At 44.9% G+C, this 12,253-nt stretch overlaps 1 protein-coding gene across 1 annotated transcript; it reads left to right on the top strand.

Annotated features, from left to right (window-relative positions):
• YKT6 (YKT6 v-SNARE homolog) lies at positions 1-12,253 on the top strand. The gene is made up of 7 exons (XM_053608417.1): positions 1-289; positions 3,510-3,592; positions 5,653-5,753; positions 6,820-6,924; positions 7,265-7,330; positions 10,476-10,577; positions 11,951-12,253. Exons 1-7 carry the CDS (start codon positions 186-188, stop codon positions 11,984-11,986), a joined length of 597 nt encoding a protein of 198 aa, XP_053464392.1. The 5' UTR covers positions 1-185; the 3' UTR covers positions 11,987-12,253.

Here is a 12,253-nt window from a genome sequence, read left to right as displayed (position 1 = left end):
CAAGCGGTCCCTTCGTGTGATCTCGGGCGGCGGCTCCCGACTGGAACCGGAAGTGGATCTGGAGCCTGGAGGAGGAAGTCGCCGGCCGCCCCGTCAGCAGCGGGGGTTGCCAGGAGGCGCCGGGGGTGCCAGTAGGCGGCAGTGGTCCCGAAGGCCGTGGCCCCGCTGCCGGAGGGCTCGGCATCATGAAGCTGTACAGCCTCAGTGTATTCTACAAAGGCGAGCCCAGAACTGTGCTACTCAAAGCCGCGTACGACGTGTCTTCCTTCAGCTTCTTCCAGAGGTCCAGGTGAGGGGCAGCAGGCGGGCGGGCAGGGGCGGCCAGGCGGAGAGGCCGGGGGAGGGGTGGGGAGGGCAGATCCGTGGGCAGGGGGCGGGGCAGGGTCAGCCCGGGCTCCGGGCCTGTCCCTGTGCGTGGCGGAACGTCCCCCTGAGGCACCATCCCGCAGTCACTCGTAAAAGGCTTATGCTGTTCTAGGACATCGTCCTGTACTCAGTGTTTTTCAAATGTCTGTTCTGTAAAAATTATGAGGAGGCTTTGAAATAGTGCTCATTCGCAACGTTCATGTCCAAATGTTCTGAACGAGTAGGTTGAAGCCCAGACATCTATGGTTTAAACCAGCACCTCTCTCCTAGTTATTCCGACCCTGAGACCCTGGGTGCCACAACTTGAGAGTCACATGTTATTGTCTCGTGAGGCTGCTTCTCAGTAATTCCGTATGAGAGATATTGGTACACTCTTTTTTGTTTTTGTAATGGGTGAAGTCACTGAGTTCCCTAGAGATTAAACTATAGCCAGCTAGGACTAAAACTCAGATTGCATGCTTTTTAATGGTTCGCCACTTGCAGTAGGAAAGGGTTCTTTCTACACTGAAGATTTGGAAGAAAGAATGGGAACTGTAGAGCTTACAGGCTCTTAAATGTTTCTGAGGTGCTTTAATTGCAGGAAGGTATTAGAAGTACCACAGACACTTGCAGCCCGTTGGTGGGAGGGGTGTGGTGACTTAGGCGCAAAATGAGAAGGAACCTACAAGATCTGTATCCCTGTTCATCTTGTCTTAAAGTGTGGTGGAAGCTGCCATTTGGATTCTATTTTCACTGCTTCACTACAACTGTTTGTTCTTGAGGACAGTGACATGCTGGCTAGATCTAAAAATATTTTTGTTACTTAGTTGAAACTTTTTGCTTAGGGGTTCTTTTAAAAATTATTATTTTTTAATCGTGGTAAAATGCTCATACAACTGCCTTTTAAACTATTTTTGTGTAGGTCAGTGGAATTAAATAAATTGTGTGCAACCATCACCACTATTTGTCTCCAGAACTTTTCATCTTGTAAAACTGAAACTCTGAGCCCATTAAACACTAATTCCCCATTCCCTCCTACCCCAGCCCCAGGCAACCATTATTCTAACTTGTCTCTATGATTTTAACTACTCTAAGGACTTTATATAAGTGGAATATTGAATATTGCAGTTTTTGTCTGTTTGGGACTGGCTTATTCCACTTCCGTAATGTCCGCAAGATTCTTCCATGTTGTCCATATTAGTCTTTCCCTCCATTTTAAGGTTGAATAATATTCTGTCATATGTATACATCATATTTTGTTTATCCTTTTGTCTGTAGATGGACACTGGGATTGCCTCTGCATTTCAGCCATTGCGAATAATACTGCTACGGATGTGGATGTATAAATATCTCTTGATCCTGCATACATTTCTTTTTGATATATATCCAGAAGTAGAATTATTTTATTATCCTTTGGCTCCTCTTATCGTTCTTCTTGACACTTGGTTTTCTTTACCATGGCCTCTACACCCTGCTCTGTGTTATTTTTTCAGATGGAACTTTCAGTGCCAGTTTGGTTCTGATTTTTTTTCTTTATTCCTTGCTATTAATATTGAAGGTTCTCAGAGATGTAGGACTTGTACCTCACTTGTTTGGGATACCGCACTCGTTTCATATGACTAACAACTACAACACTAACTGGACATCTCTACTAGTATTTCTTTTTCTTTTTAATTTCAGTGTGCTTGTTCATTCTTCTTTGTTTGAAGTACTCCTTTTTTGTTGATTTTCTTCTTTTTCCTGCGGTGCTGGCTGTTTTTGATGTTGTTAGTAGAGACAGGGTCTTACTCTGGCTCACTGCTGTTCATATGGGTCTTGAACCTCTGAGCTCAGGCAATCCACCCGCCTCGGCCTCCCACTATAGGCGTGAGCCACCACGCCCGGCCACTCTGCTAGTATTTCTTAAAGCAACACATGTTCCAGCTGAGCTTATTTTCTTAAAAGACCTGCTCACTTCCATCCTTCTTGCCCCATGATAACCAGACCTTAGCTTAAAAACCTTTTGAGTAGTTTCCAGCTTTTTAGGCCTTCAATACATGTTGTCAGAATTAACACAGTTCTTCCTTTGTCTAATTACAGACCTACTCCAAGCACTATCTGTTTTTACTTTTACTGCAAAGGCTTCCTTGTTTGGGGGCTCCTTTGTTTGGGGACTTCTTTTCTAAGGGATTATTTTGATCATATCACTTCCTCAAGATAATAATAAGTCATACTGCGTGCCAGGCATTGTGCCTGGTACTTCACATGTATTAACTCATTTAACTGTCACCTGAATGTTGATTTTATCTCTAAGGCACAGGGTAGTAACTGGCTTGAGGTCACACATCTAGTAAGGGGTGGAATTGGGATCCCAGAGTTAGGTCTTCAGTTTTCTGTATGGCTCTGCTGGAGCCCTGCTCTAGCCTCTCAAGTTAAAGACCCGGTTTTGATGGCCCTGGCTGCTTGTTATATCATATCCTCAGTCAGAGGGTCCTGTTAGCACCTTGTCTGCTGACTGGATCATCTCCTATGATTGTTCCATTCTGGCCAGATCTCCTTGTTGGGGCCATGATGAACCCTCTCCTTTCTTTCAGCCTTTGTATGAGCCATTTCCCACTTTCCTTGACTAAACTGTTTCCTTCCATTCCATCAGTGTGCTCTGAGCTCATTCCATGAGTGTACCCCAGCAGACTTGAGCCATTACTCACTGTGGATGTTTGTGGCATTGCCAGGATCCGTAATGTGGGCATAGTCATAACTGGTTGTGCATCTTCCTGACAGTTTTTGCCACTACTGTTTTTCTAGTGCTGTTTTTATTTTTCTTCTTTTTGGAAAGTTAGTGTGGCCTTCAGGAAAGGAGTTGCCTCCTTTGCCATTGTGTCCCAAAGCATTCTTTGACTAAAATGTGAATAGACTGTAGCCTGTAGAAAATTCTCCAGAAGTCTGGAAGTGGGTGGTTTTGGTGAGCTAGGTAGCAAATAGATGTGACTTAATGGTGATTGATGATTCTAATTATCTGTATTTGTGTTCATTGACAGTGTTTATTATTTGTTACTAGGGGTAAGGGGCAAAGGAACAAAGCCAAGAAACAATGTGTCTCAGTGTATAAGCTCAGAGGTCACTTGCCATTGTGTTGGGGGCAAGGAGACGGGAAGAAGGTAATAAATACATATTGTGTTTCTTAGTGTTCAGGAATTTATGACCTTCACAAGTCAACTGATTGTGGAGCGCTCAGCGAAAGGCACCAGATCATCTGTCAAAGAACAAGGTAAGAGGGCTCTCCAGCCTGGCTGCCATATATAGGTCTCTCTTCTCTGCTGGGACCCCACTTCTCTTTTCCTTTTCTCTCTTCCTCCTTTTCGTATTTATACAGAATTCTGTTCCTACTGTTGAAGTCCAAGCTTTCTGGATGAAATTGCCCCCAGGCTTCAGTTTTCTCAAGGTTAGAGTCCTACACTCTTGGAGCAGTAACCAGTGTTAATATTGTATTCTTCTCTTTCCCCCCCCAAAGATACAGACTCCTCAAAAAAAGGATTACCAAAAAAAGGATATTACCATTGAGGTCATAATGCATTCTGTGCACCTAAGATTTTTTGACCAGGAATCTGAAAAGTCATTATTTACAGTTTTTCATAATTCAGGTTTTATATAAGAGATTTTAGCAATTTATTTTAGATGTATATATTCTACAGACAGGAAGGAGCTCAGGAATGAACTTCATCAGATAGAGACAAAGATTACCTCACACATGCATTGACCTCGAGTCATGTAATGTAGAGTAAAACTGAATTGACAGTATCAATGTCAGTTACAACACAGGCAGTGTTGAATGTATATATACACTCCATGTGGGTCTCTGTGCTGTTAACCCCACAGAAGCGAAATTGAATATTTCACAAATATTTCAGTGTTCTTGCTTTGTTCTTCTTCAAATGGTGTCTGCCTTCCCAAATTTATTACTTAAAGGCAATTCTTCAGACGCTGACCAGCTTCTGAGTTCCTGTGGAGTGTGACTTTGACCCCATGTTTGAATCTTATTTCTTTGGAAAAGATATACAAAATCTGAAGAGCGCTGGTGATGTTCTTCTGTCGTCCTCCTTCTCATTCCTGTTCTTATTTATTTCTGCCCTTTTCTGATTTCAGGGGCTCACAATCTTTCCCGCCTCTTTTTGTTTTGTGTTGTTTAGCATTGGACTCTTCTGGGTCAGATCCTTCAGGACAAGAAGGTTCTTATTTGTAAGCTGTATTCTCTTTCCTTGGGATATTGTTAGCTGTGTCATTTCTGAATCCTTTTGGAGTAATAAAAATGAACAGTCCCATGGATTATATATATTTTGCAGAAGCCCTTGTACACACTGTACCTTTCAGTTGTGAAGACTTTTGTGTAGTGATGCTGAAGACCTCAAGTCAACAGTGGCTAATCTTTTTATAGACTAAGCCACCTCCCCCCAGTTAGCCACCAGAGTAGATGACCCAATAGGCCAAGCCCGGTCACTATGATAAGGAAAACTGAGAGCCTGGGAGGTAATTTTCTGACTTTTGGCTGCTCTGAAAAGGATTTTTATTTTGTTTATTATTATTATTGTTATTATTTTTTGTTTTAGAGATACTCACTTTGTCGCCCTTGGTAGAGTACTGTGGCATCACAGTTCACAGCAACCTCCAGCTCTTGGGCTTAGGTGATTCTCTTGCCTCAGCCTCTTGCGTAGCTAGGACTACAGGTGCCTGCCACAATGCCCGGCTGTTTTCTTTTGTTGTTGCAGTTTGGCCGGGGCCGGGTTTGAGCCAGTCACCCTCAGTATATGGGGCCAGTGCCCTACTCACTGAGCCATAGAGACTGCCCGATTTTTATTTATTTTTTATTACTAAATCATAGCTGTGTACATTAATGTGATCATGGGGCACCATACACTGGTTTTATAGACCATTTGACACATTTTCATCACACTATTTTGAAGCAGCACAGAGCCTTAGAGGGCTGTAAATGCTCAAGATAATAGCCCAGGCTGGCCTGAGCTCAAGGTAGTGACTTGGAAATGCTCCTGGGCCCATGTTGCCTTAGGTGTGTTTTCTACACCAGTGATGGCTCTTTTATGCCCTGGCTTTGTATACTAGGCCTCTGGGCATTTATTGGTCCTAAAGCAGGTGTTGGACCAAGCTCACTTCACAGTGTCTCCACAAACCTTGCTCAGAGTTACTGCGCTTGCAAGTAGCTTCATTCGACACAAAAGGCAGGAGCTCAGCATTGTGATGCTTTGATTTGGGGGGTTCACAAGATATGTGAAGCCCTTATGTAACATCCACCTGTTTGATCTCTTGTCTCCTTAGAGTATCTGTGCCACGTCTATGTTCGGAATGACAGTCTTGCAGGTGTGGCCATTGCTGACAATGAATACCCATCCCGGGTGGCCTTTACCTTGCTGGAGAAGGTGAGTTTTTGGTTTGGCTGGATGGGCTTGGATAGCGAGTATTGGACCAGGGCCAGAGGTGACATCAGTGCCTGAGGCATAGTGATGAAATGTTGTCCAAAGTCAAAATACAGTAGAAGCTCCATAGTTGACCACCTCCTTACATTGACCACCTCCTTAAGATGAGCTTATTTTCATAGACTGCACAGGCACCACATACACATATCAGTATACTAGACCTAGTGCCTTATGTTGACCACCTCCATATGGTGACCAGTTTGTTATAGTCCATTTGGGTGATCAACTTACAGAGGTTCTACTATATTTTCAGCCCTTCTTGCCCCCCAAAAATCAAGAGAGGATTTGGCATCCTTTCCCAGGTACCTTCTCTGGTGCTGACCTTTGTCCTCATCCTACCTGGGTCTGGGCTCTGATGCGCAGCTTCTCTCCTCTTGGGTGTGCCCTTGGAGACAGCTGTGCCTTGTATTCTAACCCCTGTGCTGCTGAAGGAGCCCCTCCCAAAGGCCCCCTCTCACTGCACGGCCTCTTGCAGTTACTGCAGCTCTCTGCCCTGGTTTTGGTCAGCTGCACCACGGAGCTTAGTGCCTAAGCATTCTAATTTTAAACTTCTTGAAAACAAAGGCTTTAGCATATTCCTGAAAGTACTAAAACACTTCCAAGCACATGAAATCTGGTGGTTTTTTAAATCTGAAGGACCTAGTTCCCTTTTTGGAAAATTGCTTTGGAAGATTAGAGGGCTAGTGCCCCTTTTCCTGGAAATCTGGAGCTTAAAATTTGAAGCATCTTAATTTGTCATTCCCCATGCTGAGGTTCATCTCAGGCTAGGCATACTTTACTTTTGATGCCCAGAACACTTAGGACATGTTTTAATGATAAGCAAAAATTGGAAAGAACTTTAGCCTAGATTTTCCCCCATGCTGTTATATATTTTCTTCCTTCCTCCTTCCTGGGCTCTGGGGGGCCTGGGAATCTCTTTCAGGGTGAGGTGCTCAGGGATAAAGCCCTGCTGCTATGGGGACTGGTAAGCACAGGATGGGAGACTTGCTGAGACTCTTTTGTCTTGAAGGTACTAGATGAATTCTCCAACCAGGTGGACAAGAAAGACTGGCCAGTAGGATCTCCTGCCACAATCGGTTACACATCCCTGGATAGTCACCTTAGTAGATACCAGGTAAGGTTTAAGGAAACATCATACAGAGACCACATGGCCCAAATCTGTGTGAATCTGAAAAAGCCAACTGCCCTGATAGTTCTGGTGCAGTGACTTCTGACAAGTTTTGGTGGTACTGTTCTCTCTTGAACCTACTCTTTGAAAATCACAGGAATCTACCTGCAGACCTGGTAATTCAAGCTCTAGGCAGACTTTGTATTTCTCTATTATGTTAGTTTAAACAGGCTGTAGTTTTTAACCTGTGAAAGTTTGTCTGTCTGAAAGTTTCCTTAGTCATGAGCTTTGTTTCTATGTTGCCATTGCAGTCTTGACTTTCTTCTTATTTTTGGCTCTTTCCTAGAACCCCAGAGAAGCTGACCCCATGAGCAAAGTGCAGGCTGAACTAGACGAGACCAAAATCATTCTGGTAAGCAGAAAGGTGGAGAACAAACCCAAGAACTGGGGGTGAAAGGATTTGCAGCTGGCTAGGCATGCACAGAATCAATCTTTGTTTTAATTATAACCACAGCACTCTCTGGGAAATGGGATTGCTTATCCTGTACCACCCAGTTTTCAGCTGTCCCTCTTCCTGTACCCCAGTTTTGGTTCACAGCGTCCACTGTTTGTAGGGGACCAAGCTGGGAACCAGTGAAGTCTTGAGTTTCTCCTCCCCATGGCCACTGTCTGGGCAGTTCCTGGGCTTTGAGGGTCAGGCCACCATGTTACTTATTCCTACCACTGTGCCTGTTTTAAGTCAAGTCTCAGAGTCCCCAACCGGTGCCTCCCTCTGGAGCATCTAAGTCAAAGGTGAGCAGATTGAAACACACTGCATTGACCAGAGGGCAGCCATGTGCTGGAATACAGGTTCAAAGTTATCAGGCCCAATTGAGAAGTCTCCTGCTGCTTCAACTTTTTGTTTTTTAATTCTGTACACTTGGGAAAACAGATGAATAGCCATCTGTTTTTCGCCTCAGATTTGACCCTTGTGGCCCTTGCTTCTAACTGGTCCCCTCACTTCCTACCCACCTCCAGTTTGTTCAGCATGCAGTCAGTATCCTTTGAGCTACATGCTTCTCAAAATCCTTTGGCTCTCAGATCTGCTCTAGAATAAAGTGATAATTCCCTAACACAGTCTCATGACTGGGCTCTGTTCTCTCTTATACCCTTTTATGTCACTGTTTGTTTACATGTCTTCCTGACCAGTGTGTAAGCACCTAGGACATCTTTTCATCCTGCTCACCGTACAGCACCTTGTTCACACCAGTGCACAGCAATTGATGATATATAGAGTCTAGAAAAAACTCACCCCCTATATAAAGCCCAGTGTAAACCTTTTCTGTCTCCACCATCATGGCTGTAGCTTATATCAGCATCTTTTTTTTTTTTTTTGGCCGGGGCTAGGTTTGAACCTGCCACCTCCGGCATGTGGGACCGGCGCCCTACTCCTTGAGCCACAGGCGCCGCCCTATATCAGCATCTTTAGGGGTTGGACTCATTGGTCTGGGGTGGAGGTTGGGAATTTATGTTGTATAAAAAGCATCCCAGGGTGGTGCCTGTGGCTCAACAGAGTAGGGCACCAGCCCCATATGCCGGAGATGGTGGGTTCAAACCCAGCCCCGGCCAAAAACTGCAAAAAAAAAAAAGTCATCCCAGAGGCTTCAAACATAGATCTTCTGGACTGTGCTCTCAATAATGTGGCTTTCGGATGAAAGTTAGATGTGAAAATCTTGCAGCATCTCTCTGTTGTTTATAACCTCTTAAGCTTCCTTACCACTGTGGAGGTATCCACATTTTCTCCTCAAGCCCTAGCTCCTCCTCCTGCAGCTTGAGTCTTTGAGCACTGAGGGATCTGGGACACCTGCTGCGTCTCCCTTCTCTCTGGTGTGGAGAGCTGATAAGTTGTGTTCACATAGATTCTTTCTAGTTGCAGTTGTAAAATCTGGATTTTCGGTGTCCAAATCTTAATCCAGTTAACTTTTTTTTTTTTTTTTGCTGTTTTTGGCCGGGGCTGGGTTTGAACTCACCACCTCCAGTATATGGGGCTGGTGCCCCACTCTTTGAGCCACGGGTGCCGCCTAATCCAGTTAACTTTTATGTTAAAAATCCAAGTTATTCAGCTGTGTGTAGGGATAAAGGATGTATTTGCTAATTCCTCATTCTGTACCATTTCATCATTGCTCTAGCGGATGTTATCTAGGGAGAGAAGTGAGCTGCAGTTTCCTTAGGACCCTAGCAGCAGGGCCTCTCTCCCCAGACCTCTGCTAAAAAGGGCTGATGTTTCTGTTTCCTAAGTCAGAGTTTGTAGTGATGACATTTAGGGTACAGCTCCCTTTAGGAAACAGGACCTGTTCTGTCATAGTGTGGTTGAGTGGGAATATATTGTATATATTGTATTGAGTTGTATGTTTAACTTTGAATTTTCTAGGAGCCATATTTTAACATGATAAAAGGAAAATAGTTGAAATTTGTTACATTTTATTTTGTCCAGTATACCTAAATACTGTTCAGTATGTAATCAATATAAAAGTTACTAACGAGATGCTGTGTATAAAAAGCCTGAGTCTGCACTCTGGTGCGTTTGCATTTCAAACACATCTCAGTTTGGATGACTTGCCTCATCTCAAATGCTCAGTAGCTGCTGGTGGCTGCTGTGGTAAGTCAGCACACCTTTACTGTGGTGTTAGTTTCTGTGGCTGCTAATAACAAATACTCACCAAATGGATGACCTAAGACAACAGGGGTGTATTCTCGCACAATTCTGGACATCAGAAGTCTCAAAGTATGTGCAGGGTCAGTTCCTTCTGGAGGCTCTGAGGGACAGTTTGTCCCAGGCCTCTCTCCAGCTTCTGGTGGCAGGTGACAATCGTGATGTCCTTGGATTGTAGATGCAACACTCCAGTCTCTGCCTCTGTTGCCACGTGGCCTCCTCTTTGGTGTGTGTGTGTTTTCTCTTTCTACCAAGATGTCAGCTAGGGCCTACCCTGATCCAGCAGGACCTTAACTAAGTACGTCTACAAAGACCCTATTTCTGAACAATGTCACATTCAGGGGTTCTGAGTGGACATTAATTTTGACAAGCCACTATCTAACCCAGTATAACCGTATAGTGCCCAACTACTATTTTCTCTTTCCAGAGAGCTATATGGATGTGTGCACACACCCACACTGATATACAAATGTGTGTGTACTTGAGTGGTGGTGGTGATCTAAACCTGTGCCAGGGACAGTTTTTTGGGAAGTCCTCTATATCCCAGTTAGAACTTGTAGACTCCATAGGAGTGTCACTAGGTCCTATTCCATCTACTGGGACAGGAACTGTCCTGGAACTGAGTCCTGAGGCTTAGGGGTGAAGTTTGCGTGTTGGAGAAGAGCCCAGGGAACTGCTTTCCCCTGTGACTGAATTTCCACAAGGAGTTCATGTCAAGTCACTTACTGAACGGAGCAGAATTCTCTTTTTTTTTTTGTTGCAGTTTTGGCTGGGACTGGGTTCGAACCCGCCACCTTTGGTATATGGGACCGGTGTCCTACTCCCTGAGCCACCGGTGCCGCTCAACTCTTTTTTCTTTTGTCAGCACAACACCATGGAATCTTTGTTAGAGCGAGGTGAGAAGCTAGATGACTTGGTGTCCAAATCCGAGGTGCTGGGGACGCAGTCTAAAGCCTTCTATAAAACTGTGAGTACCTGCTCCTGGGTGTTTCCCTTCCAGAGAGCAGTCGCAGCTTGTTTGTTCTGGCACTCTCCACTGTGAACAGGTCTGTCTCAGTCTGCTTACACATGGTGGGCTCGGTTCCACTCCACGTGCAGTGAGGGCCCAGGCTCACTTGGGTGCTGATGGAGCAGATGCAGGCAGAGGCCTTGTTATACCCCTGACTCTGCTCTGTTGCTTCTGGAACCTGCACTTCCCTCCCCAAAAGGACAGAGGTTGGTTCAAGTTCTGATCACCAAGGGTTTGCCCTTATTCCTTTGTCTGCTGAGTATTTAGTTATAAGTCATTAAGATGCCAACAGTTGGCTCAGCGCCTGTAGCTCAGTAAGTAGTGTGTGAGAGCCACATACACTGAAGCTGGCAGGTTCGAGCCAGGGCCGGGCCTACTAAACAGCAATGGCAACTGCAACCAAAAAATAGCAGGGCGTTGTGGCGGGCACCTGTAGTCCCAGCTACCCCAGAGGCTGAGGCAAGAGAATCGCGTAAGCCCAAGAGTCTGAGGTTGCTGTGAGCTGTGACGTCACAGCACTCTACCGAGGGTGACATAATGAGACTCTGTCTCAAAAAAAAAAAAAAAAACCAAACACTTCAGCCTTTCTGAAGAGGTTCTTAAACTTTTAATTATACTTCTTTTGCACAGAAGTATTTCATCAAAAAAAAAAAAAAAGTATTTCATCAACAAGGGTGTTTTTACTGACCGCTGCTTTCTTTCAGGTCAGTGCTGATGTCTTCCTACACGGAGGTGGCACTGTTGGCCCAATTGTTGGACATTAGTAGGCATGAGTATATGTGGTCTGTCCACACACATTTGCTTTTGTGTACATATTGGAGGGAGGTGACCAAGTGGGATTAGTAGGAGAATTGGTGACCAGAAAGCAAGAGAGAAGATGAAAACAGTGGTTCCTATGAGTGAACTGAGCAGGGATGACATCCTGAGTGGTGTCTGAGGACCATCCTCTAGAAAGAAAACACCATGGTTGTCAGATAGCATGGTCAGAAGACAAGAGTGGGGGCAAAGTTAAGATATTGAGCCAGTCCACTTTGTAACATTGGTTCTTTGCTACCTGGCCTAATAGGAATTTTACTTACTTTTTGATAGCCTTAATAGGGTATGGAAAAAAATAATAAAGATCTCAGACAGTACTGGAAGCTGTGGCTGACCTTGTGTTTGGTGATATAAACTACTCTGGACAGTTTCCCTTGAGGCCTTTTTGCCCCCCTTACCCTCTTGGTTCTGGTTTCTCTGATCGCTTCTTGGGGAACTCCCTCTGCCACACTTGCCAAGATTAGGGCTACCCAGCCTTCCTCAGTCCTCTTCACCTCCTCTTTGATTCTTTCAAGGCCCGGAAACAAAACTCCTGCTGTGCAATCATGTGACGCAGCCCACAGAGGCCCAGTGCTGGAACGTCACCATCATTCACATCAGAACTGCAGCCCCCATAAAAGAAGAGACTTGCCACTGAAGAGGACCCGAGTGGGGGCACACTGGCCACTTTTTATTTGGAGTTTCTGGGAAGAACTGAGGGATGGTGAAAGGGTGGGGACCATTCAGATTCATGTCTGGTATGACTTTTGGGAAGGAACTTGAGGTCCCCACAGGTGTATTTTTGGGCAAATGAAACCATAAACTCTGAGTGGCTCCTG

Source organism: Nycticebus coucang, chromosome 11 (assembly GCF_027406575.1).
Source record: "Nycticebus coucang isolate mNycCou1 chromosome 11, mNycCou1.pri, whole genome shotgun sequence".
Lineage (NCBI taxonomy): Eukaryota > Metazoa > Chordata > Mammalia > Primates > Lorisidae > Nycticebus > Nycticebus coucang.
This window is presented reverse-complemented; position numbering and strand designations above follow the sequence as displayed.

Bases quoted from the DNA above. Each gene is read 5' to 3' on its own strand.
- YKT6 (XM_053608417.1), top strand. From the start codon at position 186: ATGAAGCTGTACAGCCTCAGTGTATTCTACAAAGGCGAGCCCAGAACT. The intron at 6,925-7,264 runs GTAAGGTTTAAG...GCTCTTTCCTAG, and splicing joins GTCACCTTAGTAGATACCAG to AACCCCAGAGAAGCTGACCC. The intron at 10,578-11,950 runs GTGAGTACCTGC...GATTCTTTCAAG, and splicing joins CTAAAGCCTTCTATAAAACT to GCCCGGAAACAAAACTCCTG.